Source organism: Polypterus senegalus, chromosome 11 (assembly GCF_016835505.1).
Source record: "Polypterus senegalus isolate Bchr_013 chromosome 11, ASM1683550v1, whole genome shotgun sequence".
In the NCBI taxonomy this organism is placed as follows: Eukaryota; Metazoa; Chordata; class Cladistia; order Polypteriformes; family Polypteridae; genus Polypterus; species Polypterus senegalus.
The window spans coordinates 70,458,437-70,482,512 of NC_053164.1; the positions used below are offsets into that span (position 1 = coordinate 70,458,437).

Consider the following 24,076-nt stretch of genomic DNA (forward strand, 5'->3'; position numbering starts at 1 on the left):
TGATTCTCTAAACTGCAGTGTTATTTTCTTCTCTCCTAAGAAAATCTTTTTTTACAGATCTATTGATGTCACACGGCTGCCTTCCCCAACTTCTGCCTTGACTTCAGGAGGTGGGGGGCTTTCACAAGGGGGTCCAGGTGGGATTTTGGACCGTGATCATCCCCACCGTGCTTCAAAGGATGTTTTTTATGTGACCAGGCCACCTTTGGCCCGATCGAGCCCTGCATACTGCACCAGCAGCTCAGACATCACAGAACCTGATCCAAAGGTTTGTTAAAGAGCTTGCTCAAACTTATCTAGAAATCTCTGAAGAATTCTCATCTTAGGTTTTTGTTCATACAGCATTCAAAGTTATAATTAGGCTTTCTGGTATAGTTAGTTTATTGTTAACATTAATTATTAAATTTTTTTTTGCTGTTTCTTGAACCAAATTTTTAATTTTACAATGTGGAATATTATCACATATAGGAAAAGGGTAAAATGAGTAACACGCAGGGAACCAAATGCTGAAATCTTTCTAGCTTTTATGTTCTTGAAGATACAGATGTGCTTGCTTTCTTGAGTGTTTAAATCTGTCATAATAATCACTTTAATCTTTAATAATTTTTTTTTGTATTTTCTGTGTTTGCTGCATCTCTGAGAGTCAGTGACATCTTACCCAATCTCAGCAACTGTTTTCTTGAGTAGTTGTGGTTTGTGATGTTTAATACTACTGCAGAAATCATGTTTGTGGTCAGTTTCAACCACTAAAAAGTGTGTTATATGTTTGTGACAACAATGTATACCATAACACAAATAATCATTTAATCACACTGACTCTAAATAAGCCTTCAAACCTTATATGTACAGTCTATTTAAGAAATGTATCCTTCTTCTATGAATGAATAAGAGTAGAGTCAAACCTATGCTGAAAATAAACTGAGTCTGCATTTGTTGAATTAATTGCTTTGTAGTTGCTTGTATTTAAAGATAAACTGGGCATATGTATATATATATATATTGGTCAAAATTACTTACAATTAAAATAGACAGTACAGTGGGTATCATTAATTAACACTTTACAGTGGTTGGGCAGACCAGTTTGGCTCCTAGTTGGGGTGCATTCAGTTTGATGTCTCCTTGTGTCTGTATGTTTATCCCTTGGCCAGACATGAAGTCAGATTAATTATTTACACTAATCTGGGCTAACATAAATGAGCTATTTATGCTGGGGAAGAAAGAAACTCTCCAGAAGAGAGTTACAATTTGTAAAATATTTTCTTACAATATTATATTTTTATGTAGTGCATTTAATTTTGATAAGGTTAGGGCAATGTACAAGTCTACAAATATAATGCAGTTAAAATAAAAACTATGTTTCTTTAGCTTAAAGTCTTTTTCTTACCTGTGACTAGTGGCACCTTGCTTGTTTTGCATCTTTAACTGCTCTGTTTGGTTTCATTTTACATTTTAAAACATCTTTTAACTACATCTCACTGCAGAATACTGTAAATAGAGCACTTCTTTTAATAAAGGGCAGCTGGACATGTAGTTTACCTACTTTTGCATTAAGAAATGCGTAAAATAGTAAGCTTTTGTTTTGGAAATACAAAAGTAGCAGAAATCTGTGTTGATGTCTTGTATTTAAGAATATTTACAATGTTTAGCTTTTTACATGTTGTTTTGAAAAGCTGAAAACAGAAGCAAGTGGCAGCTCCTGTTGTCCAGCCACAGCACAAAATTTACGGTATTCTTCTACTCTAAAACTGAGTGTACTGTCATTTGCATCACTGAATTGTCTGAATATTTTTTGACTGTTCTAGTTTGTATTATCTCAATTCAATTATAATTCAACAGAAAAGGTCAAATGACAGAGGAAGAGGTATTAACCTTCATGTGACCAATGTAGCATGCTAATAACAAAAAAAATGTTTAATCTTAATGGCAAATAGAGAAGAAGATGCAGTACCACAGTTGCAAAACTGAATAAAAATAATTATATATAAATTATATAATGCATAGGGTGGCATGGTGGCGCAGTGGTAGCACTGCTGCCTCACAGTAAGGAGACCTGGGTTCGCTTCCCGGGTCGTCCCTGCGTGGAGTTTGCATGTTCTCCCCGTGTAGGCGTGGGTTTCCTCCCACAGTCCAAAGAGATGCAGGTTAAGTGCACTGCCAATTCTAAATTGTCCCTGGTGTGTGTGTGTGCCCTGCCTGGGATATGTTCCTGCCTTGTGCCCTGTGTTGGCTGGGATTGGCTCCAGCAGACCACTGTGTTAGGATATACTGGATGGATATATATTATATATATAATTATTATACAAAAAATAATTATAAATATTTTGAAGGAAAGATAATAGTAATGGCAAATTAAACGGAAGTCATGGCTCATTGCTTATGAGATATTCATATTTGTAAAATATAACTATTAGTGTTCAGTACAATACTAGAAAACAAAAATTAAACCTCTCTGAGACCTGCAACCAATTAACAATATTTGGAGAAAATAATATAGCCAACCTTGCCATTCTGTAATTGAGTAACTTTTTCACTTAACTTAGAATGGGATTATCCCAGTGTTAAACCTTCATGTTCCTCTTACAGTTCAGATAAACGTTTTTTTCCAGTTTACAAGATTCTGTATACCAGGATACACATAGCCACTGCTAAAGTTGCATTACATCCGTGCTGAATGTTTGTCACATGACTGTTGTCTTTAGCCCCCCATTCCCATATTTTATAATGGAGTTCTAAAAATTATGAATTCATTTTATGGAAATGAGATTTAACAAGATGAGCAACTCTCATATATGTATAATGTTATTAAAATGACAGAGAGTGTTCAACTTATTTCAAAATATCTTCAAATATTATACATAAGTAACAGAACAGAACTTTGAAGAGAAATACATAGTTTAGTTTATCATGTAAATATTGATACATTGACTCATATATTAAAACATCTGCTAAGAAACTGGTAATACAGTACATGTTTAATCTGCTTCTTTACATTGCAAGCTTTCCATAACTTCTTATTGTCTGCTAAGCAAAAAAAATAGCATTATTTAGTATTATCCTCCCATCCTCCAACAGAAATTGACATCATTATTCTGATAAGACAGTTGCTTACACAAACTGATGGAGCAGGACCTGATTTCCTTAGGCCTTTCTGAGTTCTGCTCTCAGCGAATAAGTTAGTTGCATTATTTGGACAATTCATTGCTATTTCTCACAGCAAAATAGCTGACGTTTGCACTGAGGAACACTTGATTGAGAAGTGGTATAGAAAGGAATACAGGAAATGTAAAAAGATATTAAAAGTCAAAATGCATTCTGTATACATGTTAAAGCTAGAATAGCCATCCCTTGGCAAAGTAGTATGGGCAGAGGTTTGAGAGCTGAACTGCTTATTGATTTATACTGCAGTCAGTCTTTCAAACTGTAGGTAATTTGAATTATTTTGTTAATCTTATGAAAATATCACAGTTTTCTATTTTCTTTTTAAATGCTATGAATGTTTTTAGTTGTTTTATTTTTAGTTAGCCCACGAAATGCTCCTAAAAGTTCAGTATTTTTTTTTAACTATTAATATATTATATTGATTGTTATATTAGGATGGTGCAGTGGTAGCGCTGCTGCCTCGCAGTTAGGAGACCCGGGTTCGCTTCCTGGGTCCTCCCTGCGTGGAGTCTGCATGTTCTCCCCATGTCTGTGTGGGTTTCCTCCCACAATCCAAAGACATGCAGGTTAGATGGATTGGCGATTCTCAATTGGCCCTAGTTTGTGTGTGTCCTGCGGTGGGTTGGCACCCTGCCCAGGACTGGTTCCTGCCTTGTGCCCTGTGTTGGCTGGTATTGGCTCCAGCAGACCCCCGTGACCCTGTGTTCGGATTCAGCAGGTTGGAAAATGGATGGATTGTTATATTTGTTTGTACCTTTTTAAAAAATAAAACATTTCAATATTAAAAAGTCAAAATAATTAGATAAGCATTGCAACTTCCCAAGTCTAACATTATGTTGAGTTTGCATAATCTCCCAGTGTGTGTGTGTGTGTTTTTTTTTGTTTTTTTTTACATACTCCATTTTCCAACCGTATCCCATATACAGGTTGGTTGGAAATAATAAATTGGCCTGGTATAGATATATAAAGAGTGGGCCCTGCAGTTAAATGTTGCTCTGCCCAGGATAGTTTTTGGTATGAGAATATTTCTCCAAATTATTTTCATTACAGGCACAGTATAGCCATCTATTTTTAGCCTAAATGTAATAAAAACCTGCAGCCTCTTTTAGCTGTCTCCTGCACTCACCTAAGATTTAATTATCAAAATTATGGAAAGAGTCGTCAATAAATTAAGGTATAAAGATAAGGATGAGGATAATCACAAAGAGCCTTTGTGATAGGGGCCAGTATGCCTTTTTATTATTCAGTTTAAAATAAGTGAACATGTTTAGAGTAGTTAATAAAAACACATACTTCATCAGTGGGAGGGCAGAAATAAAAGAAGCACACATTTTCAGGTTATGAATATTACTTTTTCTGCAACACATGGATTCTGTTAAACTGAAGTTACCAAAGAAAGCCTGCTTATAACTATGTACTGCATGGTTGTAGTTTCAGTTAATTTTCTTGTGATTTCATGCCAGCATTACCTATTAGGCAATGTTTACCAAAGAGCTGGCACTAGCAGTAAAGCCACTATTTTGTAAGTGTTTGCACTCATTTGCTCTAGCTGTTTTATGTTGTGTAATGTTACCATTCCCTGCATGCCACACTGCTGTACTACCCAGCATACAGTGGTCCCTGCCAGTTTAAGTCGCTTATTGTGAATGTCTTCTGGCTGTGCCTTTTCTGGGTTTAATCTTGTTGTCATCCAAGCATTGCCCTGCATACCGCACAGCCAGGCTCTGTGGCAGTGATATTATTTCTCTCTCGCTGTCTTTGTGTCTAGGTGCTAAGTGTCAACAAGAGCGTGTCCATGATGGACCTGCAGGACAGTCGAATGAACAGCGTGTCCAACCTGCACAGTGTGGGGGACATGCTAAACAGCAGCCAGGCCTCCATCGCAGGACTGGGTGGACTTGGAGGCCTGGGACTTGGGGGGCTGGGAGGAATGGGTGGGATAGGGGCGGGGCTGCGTCCTGGAGGCAGGTTATCTGCCGGCAGCGGGGGATCCAGCATCTCGGGGGGGCTGCGGCTTAGCCAGATGGGAGCGACCACGGACTCGGTGTCTCAGCAGCAAGCTGCAATGCGTATTCCACTGTCCTTTCAGAACCCTCTGTTCCACCTGGCTTCTGATGGGCCTCAGCTGCAACACCAGGCAAGCCGAGTGTCGCTCCAGCAGCCCCCCCCAACATTGCTGCTAGCCCCCGATTCTGCGCAGGACATGGCCTCCACGCAGCACCATCCCTCCTTCCTGACTTCCTTCCATGGCTACTCGCGTAGCGAGGACCTGTCGGCACTAAGTGCCAAGCCACCTCCCCCCAACATCAGCCATAGCCACAGCTACAGTGACGACTACACCAGGCAGAACTCGGAGTTCAACCGGCGGCAGCTCTCGCTGCAGGTAAGAGGGGCTGGGAGGGTCTTTGCAGACCAGTGGCCCCAAAACCCAGGCCTCCAGAGGTGTCAGGCAGATACTACAATGTTAGCATACTGTGTCAGCTCCTATAGGTTGCAGACATGCTAGTATATGATTACACTGCCCACCTCACCCAAGGTCTCACCAGCTCGTCACTCTGTATTCTCTCTATTCTCTTCATCCATTGCCTGGCTCTGTCATAATATCATCCTGTATTCTTTGTGCCAGCTTGTCTGACACAGCTTATTCTGTATTTTTCTGCTTTCCCCTTGTCTCCTCCTTACTTTGTTCTATGGTTTCTACTCTCTGACTTTACTCCTGTCCCTTTATCACTTTACACTGTCACCATCCCCTCCCTTCCTCTGTTTTTTTATGTTTATCTATTCCCACACTCTTTACTACATGTTTGCTCCTTTGTTGTTGTTTTCTTATCCTCTGTATTACTACTCTCTTCCAGGATAACTTGCCGCCAATGCTTGGTGGGGTTCCCTCAGGTTCTGCCTCTGTGATGGGCACCCCTCCCTCATCGTCACAGCCTCAGAGGAGGCTTCCAGAGCAACAGTCCACCATTGCGCCACCTCCAGCCTCAGCTCTGCAACGCTCGAAGACCCAGCAGCTGTCGGTTAGTGCAGCCCAGCCTCCAGCGCAGCGGCTGGACCTGCAGCACCAGCAATCCACTCAGCAGCCACTGCAAAAACAGCCCAGCCAGGCCCGGCCTACCAGCGGAAATTTGCTCCAGTCCCCAGAACCCACATATGGTCCGCAGCCGGGCCGGGCCGGGCCCAGGCAGCAGCTGTCGGTGAAGGATGCAATGCAGCCGCCGGGTCTTCAGCACCAGCAGAGTTCGGTCCGTGAGGCGCAGCCTGCGGCAACACAACAAGCTCAATCTACATCCACACAACAACAGCTGAAACCTACAATTTCCAAGCAGGTAATCATTTGTTTTTTTGGAAGGGGAATTTATGAGAAGAAAGATTTTTTAGCTACCTATTTTTACTAATTCCTTCGAAATAAAAATGTTTGAAGGGTAAAGGAAAAGTCATAGAAATAATAAAAAATGAAAAACACCTATAAACACTGAATAATTTAGGTGAAGCTTACAGTTTTGTACATCTTACATTAATGTAATGTTAACTTATCACAAAACTGTTCTAATTTTCTCCAAGTTTTATTAGTTTGAGCCAAAAAATGACTGCATTTTCCTTTCTGTAGAATCTGGTTAGGAAATTGATACTGCAGTGAACATTGATGACATTTTCAGCTTCTTTTCACACTAACAAACTAATTAAAGCTGTTTTTCTTTAGGGCTCTCACTCACCATCCACATTGAACCCCCCTTCACAAGCTTCAGAACGCACTGTGGCTTGGGTATCCAATGTACATCACTTGTCAGCTGACATTGAGACCTCACACATTGACCGTGAGGAATTCAAGCTGAAGGAGTATTCCAAAAGCATGGATGAGTCACGGTTGGACAGAGTGAGTATAAGCTGGCCTTCCATTGTTACTGGATGCATTTCATTCTTATAAATGTAATTGCGCATATTAAGGCATTTTAAAGGTGACACATTTTTCGCTTCTTTCTGGCAAATACAGGTAAGAGAATATGAAGAAGAAATTCACTCTCTAAAGGAAAGGCTGATGATGTCACATAGGAAGTTGGAGGAGTATGAGAGGCGACTTATGAGTCAAGAAGAACAGACCAATAAGATCCTGTTGCAGTACCAGAGTCGGCTGGAAGACAGTGAACGCCGGCTTCGCATGCAGCAACAAGAGAAAGATTCACAGATTAAGGGCATCATCGACAGGTACTCGGACTCAAGCCTGATCACCATGCAGGGCCTACAGTCGATGCACTGTCCAAACTACAAGGCAAGGCCTGCAAGCAGTAATTGTGTTATAACCACAACTCAGGGTTCTGAGAATATAGTGTCTTGACAGGCACATTTAGTACAGTGTAGACAATCTAACTATATACAAATTAGCATTTTTCTAACCTCAGCACACAAATTTTTTAGCAGGGTGTAACCCAGCTCAGAGTCATTAGAGAGCAATAAACTTTTTTATGCTGTGTAAGTGTGCAAGGTGGAATTTCCTTGATCAACAATGAGTCACTTAGGTCTTTATATCTTTCTCCCACTCTCAGTTTACTTTGGCAAAAATAATGATTAAACGCCATGCATATGATGGCAATGTTATGTACTTCAGCATGTAACATAAGTGGCAAAAGACATGCTGCAGTTAGTTTTGCATTTCCCTACATCACTTCAGCAGTGCCTAACAAGAACTCCACATACTGCTTTACTTGTGATTATACAACAAAAATCTCTTTCTATGCCTCGTTACAATGCTCATAACTACATATATGCTGTCAGATAATGTCAACTCCGGCATTTATTCAGGACATATCACAGTCAGAATGAACAGGGAAAGGTGGCAGTTAATTGGGCTGCTCCTGTCAACCTGAATCTAGCACGTGATGGAAAAATGCTATGATGTACCTAGACTGAACATCACAGCACGTACTGACTAATGGAGGGGGCCTGCCCAATTTGATGTTTTCTTTCAAATATTGTAAAGTTAGAAGGGAGCAAATTTTCCAGCAGAGGAAAAGAATACCTGTTTTTAGTAGAGGGGCTATTATAGGAACGGGTTGAATGGTGCTGGTTTTTGGTTAAGGTGGGTCCTGTGTTTTCCTCACAGGCTGATGGCAGTGGAGGACGAATTGAGGAGAGACCATGTAACTGGTCCCCCACCACCCCTCGACCTGAAGCCACGACTACTCGACGCTCAGGTGGAAATTACAATTTTATTTCTTTTTTTGTGTTGTAACTGCGGCTGCTTCAATGTCCAGATGCATCTGTGGGTGTTTGTGAGTGTGAGTGTAAGTGGGTGTATTGCCATCCTAGACTGTTGCTGTCATTACTTCTGTATGCGCAGGTTTGTCCTTAAAACTGTTGTATGAGTAGCTCTCATTCTGCATGCTCTTGCCTTATGTATCTGCAAATCTTTAAGAGTCATATTGTATTACAATGTTTTGCTTTTTGTGTGTGTGTTAGTATACTGTGCTGTGCATTTATGTGTTTACATGTGCAGTGGAGTCTCAGAGAGTATGCCGGGATGAGTGCTCAAAAGACTGAAAGTGTGCAGACATGTGGATAAGATGTGAGAGTGTTGCAGAGGGTGTGTCCATCAATATCAGCATGCATGTTTGTGTGCTTATTATGTGTTGCTTAATTGTGTTTATGGTTTATTATGTCATTTGTGATTCAAAATGTGTGCCAGTGTGTCTGTCTTTATAAATGTGTTATCAAGTCACTGTGTTCATTTCTGTCATTCTGTCTGTGTGGATATGGGTGTATGCACTGGTGTATGCATGTGAGTGAGAGCTCATTTATGCATGAGGTTGGTTGTCATATGAATTGACTCTCTCTTTTTGTCTCTGATGCTGTGACTGGCTGTTTCCAAGAACTGCATGTTCTATGTAACTTTTTGTGTGTGCTTGGGCTTAAGCTGAGGTCCTTAAAAAAATCACTTTGATAGGATAGAGCTCCAGTCCTCCTGAAGTGAGAGTGGACCGTGGTCTGTCTGCGTGACCATCCAGTGCAGCAGGTCTTTCACACTGCAGGGATGTGCTTGGGTCATGGTCTTTGCGTGACTGCATGGCTGGACCAGTTAGTGAGTCTTTTATTTAGCAAATACAAGCCTTCATTCTTTGCGCTAATTCATAATTACTTAGTTGCTAGCAACCGGTCATACAAGGGACTCTCTGTATGATCTCTGTATGTAAAAAATGGACTCCTTCATAGATGCTGGCTTTTGAGTCTTGATTAACTTCCACACCCTTTTTTTTGGTTCTCAGCTCTGCCTTTAAAAGGTGGCAGGCTGACAAATGCATAAACTATGAAATTATGGTCATGGTGTAAAAAGTGTTCCATAGTCCATCCCTTTGTGATACAAGGCTACATTCAAGTCTTGTGTGTTGTGCTTAAGGGTGGCAGATAGTCATATATTTTGCCTACAGTTCTGATCTGAAATGAAGCACAGCTGAAAACATTTAAGCCTGTTTTGTGACCTGTGTGTTCTGGAATTTAATGGATAGACCTGATTTGAAAAGGAATTTATTGTATAGATCTTAACTGGTTTGCCACCATTTTATGATACCCGAGTTGTATTTTTGTATTTCCCTTGATTGTATACAACAATCCCTGAGAGATCCAAAAACAAAAGACTAGGGTACCAGACTCTCACTTTGGCAGGTGTATGTATGAGTATGTGTTTGAACTGGTGTCTTTGTCTGCATTCATTTGCAGAGATGAGTTTTCTGTGTATGCTGGCATGTAGTTAGGTGATTCCTACTTTGCTGGGACATTACTGGCCAGTTTTTGCATGCCGCACAGCATGCAGGACTTGTTTTGTCTAGTCTGTCCAAGCCCACTACAGTCAAGTGAATTGCGTGCTTGGGGGAGGAATACATGGGCTTTTTTTCTGTTCTGGACTGGAGGTTGCTGAAAAAAACAAAGCAAGTGTTATATTTCACACTGACATCACTTTTATAGATTTCATAATGTTAACTACTTATTAAACACTATATATTCCATTTGCTACATTTAGTACTGTGAGCTGGTATCATTTGTTTTCATTTGCTGACTTATGACCAGTGAACAATACTTGTAGCTACAGTGGTGTCAGGCTTGCTCTAGGGATATCTATATTCTTTTTTATAATTTAGTGCCATTCAATATTAACTGCTGGCTTGCCCTAGTTCAGCTGTGTCCAGATCAGATTTCAAGTGACCCAAACCCCTTGCATTCAGTTCCAATTATTTGTATGCCTTCTTCCTTGTGTTCATTAAGTTCAGGCTACTGGAGCAACCTGTCTTTTGTGTCCCGTTTAAAAATAGCTAACAGTTCTCAGTTAACAAGTTCTGTGACGGTGATCTTAAATTTAAAAAGAGCACATCTTAAATTACATTGAAATGCTTCCTTGATTGCTGCATGTTCTGCTGGTTCATTTCTTGTGCATAAGCTTTATTTATCCCCTCCTATAATGCACTGTAAGTCCTATGCTAAACACAGCTCAAGTGTCTTTGCATGTTTTCATGTTTTAAATGTGATATTGTATGCATGTAGTCTGTATACAAGCCACGTAATGCTGCATGTATATGGACCCAGGTGATGTGCCATACATGCTAGTGTGCATGTGTGCCTCTAGTTGTGCCTTGCATGCTACAATTACGGTACTTGTGCAAGCAAGTGAGTGATATTTATCCCCAGCCACATATATTGCATGCCTGATTGCACACGACTTTTCCCTGCTGATATGCCATGCATGTTGCATGCATGTGTATCTGTACGCATGTTCCCTGCTGTTGTGCCACGCGTGCTGCATGCGTGTGTTAATTCGCTGACTGACCCTTCTCTTTCCTGAGGTTTCTGACCAGTGGAAACCCTCATTCCCCCCCCCTGTATGATGACGAGATACGGTGATTTCCCTAGGCGAGGCGACCCTCAGTATTACCTCACCGCGCGGCGCCACGCCCACACAGGTAATCAGCCTATCCCGCTACGCTCCGTATTGCACCGCATGGCATCTCACTACATCGAGAAGTAGTACCTAAACATGCTGCACTCCAGACACATACTGAACAGTACAGTGCATTGCATCACATTTACAGTACCAGTGTCGTCCATTTCACTTTGAAACGCTACACATATAGTTAAATGATTTTTGTTATATCACATACTCCACAGTTGACCAGCTTATATCACCTTCAGTGTTCTGCTTACGTAGTTTCCCTACCATCATGTGGTAAATTAAGAGTCGTTTTCTAGTGGTAATAGTGACAACTGGTTTCCAAGAGTGCATTGTGCAAGAGACTTCCCTGAATGAACTTCTGGAAGGCTGAATTGTGTTTGACTGACTTTTTTTAGTCTCCAATCTATGAATTTTGCTGCATCATTGTACCCCAATAGTACAGAATAGTGCCCCATTGTATCTGTGATGTCTAGATTACTCCTGATAACCAGAAAACCCCTAGTCTTTTGTGCTTGAAGGATCCCTAATGTTTTTTTCAGTGATTGACAGTATCTCTGCTGTCCTGTTGTATTACCATTTAACATCTTCAATAATATTTAAGTTTATAGTGTACATCTGTTCTGTGTACTAGAATCCCCATAAACTAGGCATCTCCAGTGTTTATAGGATGCCCAACAACCAAGAGGCCTCCACCTTGTTTTGTCAAAAATCTTGCAGATTTTGGGTTCTTGTCTGATGGTTTCCATGAATCCTACATAAAGAAATCTTCTCCTACAAAAGTGTAGGGAGTTGTATCTAATCCCTGAGGTCGCTGTAATTATAAGAAGATTATATTATTCCTGTTATACAAAAGCTGTAAAATATATTGCCTGTGGCTGAGGAACTGGCTGTAATGCATTTTTTTCCTCATACGGCAGTAATTCTCACTAGTGTTTTTGAAAGAACTGCTCATAAAGCAATAGTTTCTTATCTCGCAACGCCCAAACAAAGCACAAAAACTTTCAGTGTGATTTCAAAATTACTTTTTTTGCAGGTCAGGAACTCTGTATTTTGTCTGACTGAAAATGTTTTCATTCAACATATTTCAAAGAACTTGATAAAATATGAGATGTTCAGTCTCCTTGGTCAAAAATACTCAAATAGATTGGGAGACTCCCTAATTTTAACATTTCTGACATGCCCAAGAGCATTTGGTCAATTACTTGTTTGGTTTACGCAATACTTTGCTGGTTTAGTATCACCAAGCAGACAATTGCTTCACACATACTTAGAAGCCCAACGAAATCTCCGTATCCCGCCACACGCAACATTCAGGGGAGGGATTGGGGGGTGGGGGTATGACTGTGATCTGATTGTTGTAACCCACACCAGCTGTGTGTTCTCATTGTCTGTTCTAGATTTTACATGTAGTTCACCAACTGCACCAGAATGTTGTTGTCAATCTTGTTGCCTCCATCTCTCAAGATGTATCGAATACTAAAGAAATGAACTTATATCCTATTAGCAGTGAGAGGTGATGGGAGCTGAATGGTGGCAGTTAGAATGACATTGTGGTTCCAACAAGCCAACCCTGGGTAGTAAAATACAAGCAGCTTTTATTATGATGAGGATGCTGGAGGGCAGGTTTGCAGGAAATTAAGAAGGATGTGACATTTTACTCAACAGATTTCTGGAGCTACGAAAACAGTTCACCCTTGGAAACCTGGCTAACCTGAGACAAGTGACTAGCTGGGCTTGAAATTTCCCAGTTTATTTTCAAAGACATGGTAGAATGGGTAAACTCTTTAGAAAATTTACTATTTTAGACTTGGTTTTTATAGATGCTTTTTCTAAAATTTTGATTATCCCTTCAGTCTGAGTCATCTAGTATTTCCTTTAGTCTTTCTCTTTGGAAATGTTGCCGCTGTAGCCAAAGAAATTTTTAAAACAAGCAGGTACCGGGGACATATATGCCTGCCGGCATTATTTGAAAAAAGAAACTTTTCTGCCTTTTTTTTACACTGTAGAAAAAAAATTAGTTTTTGGGAAGTTCTTCACTGGGTAAAGCAAATTCAAATTTCTTTGAAGGCTCTTCTTGTTCAACTGTATAAAATGAAATAATGAAAAACTAGAAATAAATACCTCCATATGTCAAACTCTTCTCAACACAAATGCTATTTCATTCAGCATACCCATCAAAACGTCTTAATAGTATTTACGTTATTTAAATAGCTTGAATAACAGAAATTAAAAACAAATGAAGTTCATAAGTGGAGCAAGTCTTGATGACAGAGTTTCAACTATAGTTACTTAACAGTCTCCTTTGATTCACAGTGCCAATACAAAGTTCATATTATCTGATGGAGAATACAACCCACAACTGTGTTAAAATCTGCAATATAAATCTGTGCTAGCAATGTCAAGCATTCAGATGCTTGATCAGTGGAATGGAGCAGTGGCACATGCAAAATAAGGATCTAAGGCAGGTGAATGCATGAAAGGACAATACTTCAGCTGTCTTGTTCAACTAAAGTAGCTCAAGTGACCAGAGACTGGCCTAGTTCCATCACAAATTCTGTAATCTATTAGTAGAGCAAGCTAAGCCAATGTGCTCTATTAACTGATGATGTATTTTGTGATTTATACGGTAAAGCCATCCCAATAAAACAGACCCCTTTTGTGTGAAACTGTTAAGCAAATAGGAAGATGACATATTTTCAATAACAAAGGGAAAATGTTTTCAGGATCTGCACATCAGAATATCTAATAACTGCTAATATGTGAAGATTGATTATTGTGTCTCAATGTTCGTACACAACACAAATTGGATGAAGAACAGTCCTGGACTTCAATCTACAAATTACAGAAACTGATATATGTGCTAACAGCAATCCCACTCACTTCTTCTGTGTATCTTCTTGGCCATTAAGTAAAATCACACTTTTTGAAAGAGCAGAAGGGTGTTTACTTTGGCCTTTGTATGGAGCCACAATGTCTTTTTAAATTTGAACCTATTTGTTCATTAAATATTTTCCAAGATTTTGTGTTAATCTTTATAAAGAATCTGCCTTAATATGTGAATGATCAAGGTGTCCCTCTGGTGTACTTCACTAAACAAGACAATGTTACAAAGCTGATTTAAACCAAACATTAATGAATAGCTTTAGGTATCAAAACATGTGTCAAGAGAATGAGATAAACTGAAGATAGTTATTTTGTACTTTACCTAAAGAAACGGTTTGATACGTTAATGCCACCTCTTACAGTCTTGTTTCTTTAATATAACAAATTGGAATTAGAAAAATCTGTTATTAAAGTAACATTAATTAATCTTGATGAGCCACCATTGACCTCCAAAGCTATTTATTTTATCAACCTTGGCTAATGGCAACAAAGCTGAATTAAGTCTTAGGCAGCAGCATTCTTCAGAGACAGTAAAGTCTCACATGAATTTGACAAGTATCAGTTTTTTGTATTGTTTGAAATGTTATCTTTAATTGTATAAATAGACAAATGTGTTAATTGTTGACTTTTCTTCTGTTGGTTAAGAGGTTTTGAATGTCCAATAGACATTACAAAAACTCAGCATTGATCAAGAGATCATAAGATCAGTAAATCATTGTGTTTCAAGTGCACTTTTAAGGCCATATGACCATCATCTCAAGTTGCCTGAAATCTTTCCAACAGGTGACAATTTATATATAATGTAAATGAAAACCTTATACACGATGGTGGAAGACTATTCTGTAAATCACTGGGTGCCCATTCCTAGCAATATGATGGCCAACTACCAATATGCAAGCTTGTGAAAAAAATTCACTTTTTAGAATTTCCAGCAGACTTAAATCCCAGTGTGGCCTTGTTCATTGTTAGAAATATTCATGCAGGCTGCCAAAAGAATTAGATTTTTCTAAAAATAGTTTTGATATTTATTATTCTCCTGGATTGGAGCCTGCGTAGATGGGAATCCGATTCTTTTTTTCTTCGGGCATTTTGTATTCCAAATACTGTTCTCTGTAAATGTGAGATTTCAGGTCTTGGGAATGTAGTTCATACACCAGAGATGTAGTGCTCTTGACTCTCAAGAGTTTGTATGTAGTTGGTTAACAATAATTGGTTGGAGATGATATATGGCTGGAGAAGATGAACATAGGTCAAACTGAATAATATATTTCTGTCTCCCTTTTTCAACAGGAGGAGCAGTTTCCCACCATGGGTTCTTCAAACCCCCGTCTGATGATGCTGGCGGCGCTGCAGGGCAAGGATCGGAGCGGACCAGGATCAGGAACAGGAGCCGGACCTGGAGTTTCATCACAGCACCAGACACTGCCCTGGAACGGAATGACGGGCGTGACATCTTCACCATCAATGGCAGGAGTGGGACTTATACCTCCGCCACCACCGCCCCGCTTGCATATCACAGAAAATGGCGAGTTCCGGAACACGAGCAGCAGCAGTGGTGCAGGGAATGCAGCGAGCACAACCGGAGCTGGTCACTAGCCAAGGTCTCCCAGAGAAAGAGTCTTTAAACTGATCAGGGAATACGGACCTTCTTCCAAGCTGGTCCCTTCACCTCGGTACAATGCAATATCCCCAAGCCCCAAACCCAGGCTGCACTGAGCTGAGACCCTCTAGCCTTTCAGATGTTGCTGCTTATAGGAGGCAGGGCTGCTGCAGGAATTGAACGGGCACAAGTCTATCAGGGTAATAGGCACATCCATTTCAATCGCTGTACTGCATTCCTCTGATGAACCAAAAAGCTAATGTAGGACAGATCATTATTGCAAAGGAGTTTGTGTATATTTGAGAATTTCCTTCAGAATGCTCAGCATGTCATGAGGACAGAACATGCATCCTATAATGTTATAGACCTGGGAGTTGTACTGAAAGGAAGCCATGTGAGAGAAAAAAAGTTGTTTATTTCAAAATTTAGATAGATTGATACATTGCCACTTTCAATTTATTCATTAAAAAAGAAAAATCTAAATTATGAAGCATCAATTTTCAAAGGAAGTCTTGTATTATTTTTTTCAAACCAATTTGAATATTAAGAGTATAGTCAGAGATTACTCTGCTGCAACTACAGTTAAGTTAATGAGTAAATGTCAGTTCTTATAAAAGCAGCTGATGCTAGTAGTAAATTTATTTTTATGTCACTTTGTCCTACATACAGGAGCTTCTCATCACCATTTTTTAAGCACTTTGATAGGCGGTTGACAATCTATTCTGGTTCGCCTCAAAATGGAGTCTTAATTTATTTAATTTTATTGAAGAACTGAAGAAAATGCCATTCAAGTTGTGCAGGCGTATTTCCATTTGTAACACTGCTGGGCTTAGCCAACATTCTCAGCTTTGTCTAATTCAATTTATCTCTCCAACATTTTCAACTTTTGTCATGCTCTGTTGTGCTCTATTAAAGCACAATCTGGCTTTGCTTAGTTTACAATAGGCACTGCCAGGGTACAGCATTAAGCTAACGGGGTATGAAGTTTTATAGCATAGTTAAATGGGGGAATTAATAAAGTCTTTTTAAAGTTTGAGCAAAGATGTAAGTACAGCAGACAATCTCTCTGGCAGTGGCCAACTGAAGACTCAATTCACTCCACAGCCCTTTGTCTCGGCTCACTCAGCCTTTGTGAAAAGGCTTGTTTTGGGGAACAAAATAATAACCAGCACAAAGAAATCTGCCTCATGCAGCCAGGATAAGCATGAATGCAACAAGTGGTACATTTTGTATACAGCCAGAGTCATTGATGATCATTTTCCACTGGCGGCACTCCCAGACATCTCCAACCTAAAAAAAAAAAAAAAAAAAAAAGTGAAATAAACAGCAAGATTGACTGTCTTTGGCTGAATCAAAGAAGAGGACACCTTTAATTGGCTTTTATTGTTATCCTGTTAAACGCTTTTGTTTTACTTGACGTGACCATGAGTGGTCACATTATGGAAAAGAGGAGCTCTGATGATTTGAACGCATTTTAAAATTTTCCGTGTGGTTTATTATTGATTGTCCTGTGGCATTCTACCTTCTTCTATAACGATCCTCACTGGTCAGCTGGCTTCTCAGTGTTTTTTGTTGTCTTGCTGGTAGAATTTGTATATAATTCAAGGAAAACTAACTGGAATAATTTACAGAAGATGGGAATGGCGCTGACACCCCTGGAAGAGAGCTCTACTTTTCTTTTATACCAAGGGCATTTTAATACACAGGAAATAAATAACAATAAGTAATAATTTATTTATAACCTTTTGGACCTTTGGCAGTATGGCTGCAACTGCTCGCTGCTCTTCTCTGTTTGTCAGTTTGTCTGAATCGGGCTGCACTGGACAACAGGCTACAGCTCCTCATCTTCCAGGACTCGCTGGATACGAAGCTCAGAGACAACATGACTGGATTTTTGCTTGGTCTTTGTTTTTAAAGTTGATCTTTCATGATTGCAGGACTTTTCAACCAATGTGATCTGCAGATGGGACGAATGGTTGGCGCCTCACTGCAGGGAGAAAAGACTGATGAGACCCCTTTAACTCCTTTACCCCAGTTATTGACACCCTCGCCCCATGTAGCCTTTTAGATACCAGTCACAACAGACTGTTCTTCTGTCTTTCTGGGAACATTACTTTGACTCTCATATTTAGCCTGATTTACAATTCCTGTCTCTGACTCACTGAAACTTCAAAAGGGCTGAAACAGAGGGAAAACAATTTTGTACTTTTTATTTCAATCCTACTAGTTTTGCTTGACAAACTGTTTTTTTCATGTGGGCTTAGGCCCATGCCTTCAGTATTTTCTTTGTGTCCTATTCTATTGCATCCCCACAAAGATAGAAGAACATGGACAGGAACATGAACAATAACAGGGGATCCTCGTACAGGTCTGGAGTCCCGGGCCCTGTTATTGGGGATCATTGGAAACTCAACAAAAGCACACCAACGGACTGTCTGAAACCAATCCCTTTTTTTGTTGATTTCCTTTTCCCTTCAACAAACCTGCCTCCCGCTTACCCGTCCAAAAGTGTTGGAGGGGGGCTGCCTGAACTCCCTGCCACCTACTGTATCTAGGGAAGGGCGGGTTGTAGTGACCCAAAGTGTACTGGTACTATTGGTGAGACCAGGGCACCACCCGCTGTTGCACTTAATAAGGGCGAAGTGGATAGCTGCCCTCAGACTGGTTAGTGTGTTCATTTCAGGTGGAGGCTTGTTGCCACAATGTAACCCCTAAAGCACAGGGCAGCGGCTGACTGCAGGAAACCTGAATGAATGAGCTGTAAATAGGGTTCATAGTCTATATTTCTACTGGGTGTGGGGGCTTTGGGGTCAAAGGGAATGCAGGGTTTCCTGGGTTGAATAGTTCACTTTTGTAAAAAAAGATAAATAAATAAATTTATATATATTATATATATATATATTATATATATAGAGATAATAACAATAATACAATACAAACAAAAAGCAAACAAAAGAAAAGAAAGCACACACCTAAAGACGTATTTTCCTTTTTTTTCCCCTTGGTTTGGTACTTTCTTTTAAACAAAGTATTTTAAACTTCAGTGCCAATTTTAGACAGAGGCAGACACCCCATCAACAAGATCAAAGGCATAAAAAGTACAACAGAGTTTCACCAGAGCTGTGGCACTTTGTCTTTTTATTTCAGATGCTTGTTCTTCACCATAATTATCACTTCACCCAGAGCATCAGACTGCCCCATTTAGGAAAATGAGTTTAGCGGTGACCAATTTGAGAGCCGGATGGCCTAAAGACCAGCACAAACTCTTTTTGTATTGCAAGTATGAACTACAAAATAGACAATTTGTGTACCGGAGAAACACCACACTGACCTGGAAAACTGCAGGTACTTTATTTCTTACGATAAACCATTTCTAACCACCGTTCTTAAGAAAGTCACTCTGATGTTTTTTTGTGGCCACTGGAAAACGCTGTGATAGCATTAAATGTTTTCCTAGTGGGTTTGACAGTATCTGGGGTCTGCCGACCCTCCTCCTCCCCGTGGCAACTGAATCTGTGGTTTGAATTTCACAAGGCTGGGTGTCTGTCTCTGTCCCTGAAGCCCCCTGCTCGAGTGGGGCCTTTTCCTCGCGAGTCTAAGTGAGGGCTGTATAATTGTGCAGAGTGAACAACTCAGCTGTGAATGGATCTTGTTTTGCTGTTTGACGTTTAATTTGTTCGTTGAAGTTTTTTGGTTGTAAATATTGCTTATAAGAAACAAAATCAATTTGATGGCGAATGTCAGGAAACACGTATTTGAAGTTAATACTTGGACTGTAAATTACCAGCCCAGTTCTCATGCACACTAGGAAGGAAATCACTTTCTTAAGCCAGAATATTTTGTAATTAATATTTTCCTGATTAAAAAAAAATCTAATTAAATTATTAAATACTATTTATACGTACATAATTGCTATTATTATTATTATTACTACTGTAAAAGTGTATATATGTGGAATTTATTTCTTGACTATTTCAATATGGGCTGGTTGTTGTAATTTTAAGAAAAAAAAAAAAAAAACAAAAGGCTACAAATAAAAATTCCCTTTGCTCCCTGACATCCACCTGACCCCAAAATAATTGTCCCTATAATCTCCAGCTTCTAAACAGTGTCAGGGTATATGGAGCTGTAAATATTCCAACTCCACAACCTAATGCACTGCTGATGGATCTTTCTGGGGTCAGCCTAGGGAATTAGCATTGATTCAAGAGAAGTGTGTTAATTTATTCTTTTTTTAATGTTGTTTAATGTTCATTTCTTGGGGTCTGTGGTGGCAGAAAAGACAAATGTTTAATAAAGAGAGATGTTAACTTTTAGCTCCCCTGTTCTTATTTCTTTTGTCTGTCTGCACTCTGTCTGCTGCATTGAATGTGATCTTAGACATGTGCATTTTTGGAAACTATATAATATATAAAGCTGACTGTGCTTGTGTGGTTGTCCAGTATTCAGATCCATGCTACTGAACTTCTCAACAAATTTGTACAGTGGAACACCATAGGCTTTGTTTTGTTCTAAAGTGTAGTTTGAGCCCCAGCCACAATGCAAATCCAAACAGTTTAAACTTCCACATCCTTTTACATGGATTCCCCAGTTGTACAGAGGAACGAACCCCAATGACTGTGTTTCTTTAATGAATTTAATTGGTGCCCCTAAACCAGGCACCCCTATTAGATATTCATAATACAGAGGAAAATTACTGAAGAAACATCCAATCATACTTATAATTTGGGCATTCCAGAAAATGTGTTATTAGAAAGTGCTTTTACAAATAGTAAATTGAGTTAAAGTAAATTGAGTTAATTAAAGTGAAATATTGTCTAATTGGCTTATGAGAAACACCTTCACTGAAGAGGAACAGTAATGGACAAAAAACTAGTATGTCCCATAATGCATCTTTATCAAGTGAAACGTAACTGGGAATTTGACATTACATCTAATGGACTCTTCTCAACTTGCAGTATAGCTTGATGAGTTCTTGGCAAACTTGTGTCTGATAGCTTCTATTTTAGGGTGCTCTTCATAAGAGCACCAAAGAAAAAACGGGTGTACTGTTTTAAAATGCCAAACAGGATGCTTATTGTAGCCACAGAAATCGTGGTCTGCCATGTGGGCAGCGTGTGTGACATACAGGTTTTCACTGCCTTTGGGATTACAGTAGACTTGTTGAATGCTATATTTTGGTGGGTGAGTTTGTAAAGTCTAAAGAAATTCATAAATATTAATTTGCAAATATTTCTTAGTCCAAATTCAGTTTAATTACTGTGTTTTTCTAGCTATTAATTGAAAAACTAAGATATTAAGTATAATTAAACAAAGCATTTCACTGATTATTAGTTAGCTTGATAAGATATTAAATGTTAACAGCTCCAGAATTCTGAAATGGCTTACTCAATGCACTTGAATTTGGGGTAAGTAGAGCTCTTGGACAATCTAATCTTAACATATTCAATAATCCCTAATATCAGAAAGCATAATGGTGTTAATGTTTCAGATAAGACAATGGCTGAATTCTATAATAGTCATTAGCATAAAATCCATACATTTGAAAGCACAAAGGTCCATTTAATTATTCGCACATTTCATGAATTTACAAGGCACTGGAGCCGTCATTCTAAATGCACTTGTCACGCCATGTCAGCACTTAGTGTTTGATACAAATTTCATTCTTCAGGTCTTGAGGTGTGTAGATAGCTGCACATCTACCCTCCCCATTTTCTAAACTTGTGTAAAGAGCCAGAGTCTGTCCCAGAATGTTCATGAAAACAGTTACACTTGCACTGCTTCAGCATGGATTTGCTAAAAAGCACTTCCAGAGAGCACTCCTGGGAACAGAGTGACAATGCATGAGAGCAGGGTCTGGTCTGGGCCATCGGTTACAGCAGAATGTTTGGAGTGGTGAGATGTTAATGCTCACCCTGTGCTACAAATGTGCCCCTAATAAAGAATCTGCTGAAAGTAAATTTCTTTTATCTACTATGATCATTATAAACTTGCATTTAATTACCACACAAAATCAACATATTCTTCTTTATTCTCTGTATGTTAAGTGTAAGACTATGTATTTAAGCTGCACTTTGGACTTGAAGATAAAGCCATTGTGAGGTCTCTTTAACATCTCTCTCTTCTCTCTACCTCTTCCTGTCTTTATCTTGTGCTGGTCTTCTCAAGTCATTTCTGTCACCATTCTTGTTAATTTAGTGCACACCTTTACTGCATGTGGGTGACTCAGGATTTACAATGCAGTACAGTTATTCACATCTACTCCATCACACTGTCGGCGTCTCTCTGATACGTTGATCCTGTCTTCTTAAAGCATTTTTACTCTTCAGTTCAGACACCCACTGGATATTCTTTTGCACCTACATTCTTTTTTCTTTTACAAAAAAAAATCATAGCATTTTTAATATAATTTTTGCGATTTATGATAACAGTTTTCAAAAAGATGTTCTTAATATATATTTGTTTTTATTTCTCAGTGTCTGTTCTTATTTACAGCTCCAAATAGTGTCCTCAGGATATGAAGAAACATTGGTCTTTGTTTGATGGATCTATTTGTGGACATTACAGCCAGCTTCACTATGGTTTGTAAAACTTAAGCTTTAGTTTCCTTGGCAACACTGATGACTCGAAGAAGGCTGCAGTACATAGTCACCCATCTCAAGCGCCATTCTTGCTTCTATCTATTGTTGTTTCACTTTATTTTCTGTTACACTGAACAACACATTTTTCAAACTTTTGCCAAATGAAAATGTTTTGGTCATTATGATAGATAGTTAAACAGAAATATAATTTAAGATTGACTGTATCATGTTAGAGAAACGTGAAATTGTCTTTTAATTGAACTTTGCATGTTTAATTGCTTAATGATGCTGACACATTGCATTAGTTCAATTGAGTTAAAATGTTTTGCTGTTTATTTTCATTTGTGATCTTCTTTCAGTGTCTAACTATCCACTTGCCCTGTTACTGCTTTTCCATTCATGCAATGTCCATCACTTACAACATCACCATTAGCAGGGAAGTGCGATGGTCCAGGTTAGCTCCACACTCCCTTGTCACGTCTGGAAGTGTCACAACTGTCGATAGTCATGAACTGAGATGAGCCGGACAAATGAGGACACACACATGCAGCAAGGGGTTGGTGCAACAAATGACAGTGCTTTTATTAAAATCAATCCAAAAGTGCAGTGCAACAAATGATCGTCCATAAATAAATACTCAATAAATAAAGAATACATAAAATCAGGTGTATGTGGAGGTTAAAATGTCTAATAAATAATCCATTAAAATGAGGTTAAAACACAAGGGCAAACATTTTCTTTTTAAAAAACATGAGCCTTGGTACTTCCTTGTAAAGATCTGACGTCTCTCAGACTTATCCTTTTTTAATTCAGCAGCACATCAACCAGCGGGTGCAGACAACCCTTAATGTAGTTCAGGCCCCTGTTGGCAGTCCTTCAGCATTTACAGGACGCCATGCCAAGCTTTGCTCCTTACTCCTTCTTGCCACAGTCTGGCGGGCGTCCATGGAAGCCTTCAAAGCACTTGGTCACTCTGACTTCAAAAATGCTCAGCAAGATCTCACCCAGAGCTCATTTTTCCTTCCACCTGTTTCCACTTCATGGCACACCATCTCCCGTCCTATTCCTGCCCATATCTCTGTCCTTCTTTTCTTTAACCTTCTTTCCTTCCTTTCTTTTATGTTCTTTTTTTCCCCACCTCTCTGTCATGCAGGCTCCCTTTATACAGCCTGATCAGGTGCAGATGTTCACACTCCGACATGTCAGTCTAATCCAGTTGCCTTTGTACATGAGTGTGCGATCAGCCAAGCACCGCAATCAACCCTGGAGCGGCACCGTCATGCGCCCACCTACACCCGTCTGGAGCCTGCATGCTTACGGGATGCAATTAATCATTTAAAACTGCACTGTGCCATGGACCACTCATGACAGGAAGAAGTCCACGGGTGAATGCAGAAAATTAATTTTTAGCAACAGGTTGGACTTCATGGTTTTTCATAATTGAAGCTTATTGTAAACCAACTGGATGGTAGTTAGCTGCTCTGTAGTTGCCAATAAAATTCTGAACAACATCCTTAAATGTCTTCCATGCGATTTCCGCCAGCCCCATTAGCAGATCTTTAAACTGTTTGTCATTGATGATGTGACTGATTTGTAGACTAACAATAATTCCTTCCTTAATCTTAGCATCAGTTATTTTTGAAAATATCTGTTTTATATCTGTATATATCTATTCATGTTCTTCGCTTTCACAAACGTTTTCATCAGTCAAAGTGTTTTATGTGGAAGAGGCAAAAATATCCTCTTTTGGGTTGACAAATGTTTTATGTTCCATACTTTTCTGCCCTGGAAACTGCATCCAGTTCTTTTTTAATTTAATGAGACTCTTTAGAATGGCTGTCCCATTTGCAAATCAAGTCAAGTCAAGTTGGGGAGCATGCATTGGTACAGTGCATTGCCGCACCCACTACATGGCGA

The 24,076-nt window shown here is 39.4% G+C and overlaps 1 protein-coding gene across 13 annotated transcripts in view; it reads left to right on the forward strand.

Annotated features, from left to right (window-relative positions):
* The window catches only part of LOC120539167 (ras/Rap GTPase-activating protein SynGAP-like), a 181,772-nt gene extending 164,880 nt beyond the window's left edge, over positions 1 to 16,892 (forward strand). For 6 of the 13 annotated variants that reach the window (XM_039768988.1, XM_039768989.1, XM_039768984.1 and 3 more), the window contains 8 exons: positions 58 to 268; positions 4,928 to 5,542; positions 6,015 to 6,488; positions 6,863 to 7,036; positions 7,154 to 7,429; positions 8,261 to 8,351; positions 11,056 to 11,105; positions 15,269 to 16,892. In XM_039768988.1, coding sequence (XP_039624922.1) covers positions 58 to 268; positions 4,928 to 5,542; positions 6,015 to 6,488; positions 6,863 to 7,036; positions 7,154 to 7,429; positions 8,261 to 8,351; positions 11,056 to 11,105; positions 15,269 to 15,574 — 2,197 coding nt within the window. In that variant the 3' untranslated portion in view covers positions 15,575 to 16,892. The remainder of the gene's footprint in view (positions 1 to 57; positions 269 to 4,927; positions 5,543 to 6,014; positions 6,489 to 6,862; positions 7,037 to 7,153; positions 7,430 to 8,260; positions 8,352 to 11,055; positions 11,106 to 15,268) is intronic. The other 7 variants (XM_039768991.1, XM_039768997.1, XM_039768994.1 and 4 more) reach the window with 6 other exon arrangements.
* Positions 16,893 to 24,076: the final 7,184 nt, after the last annotated feature.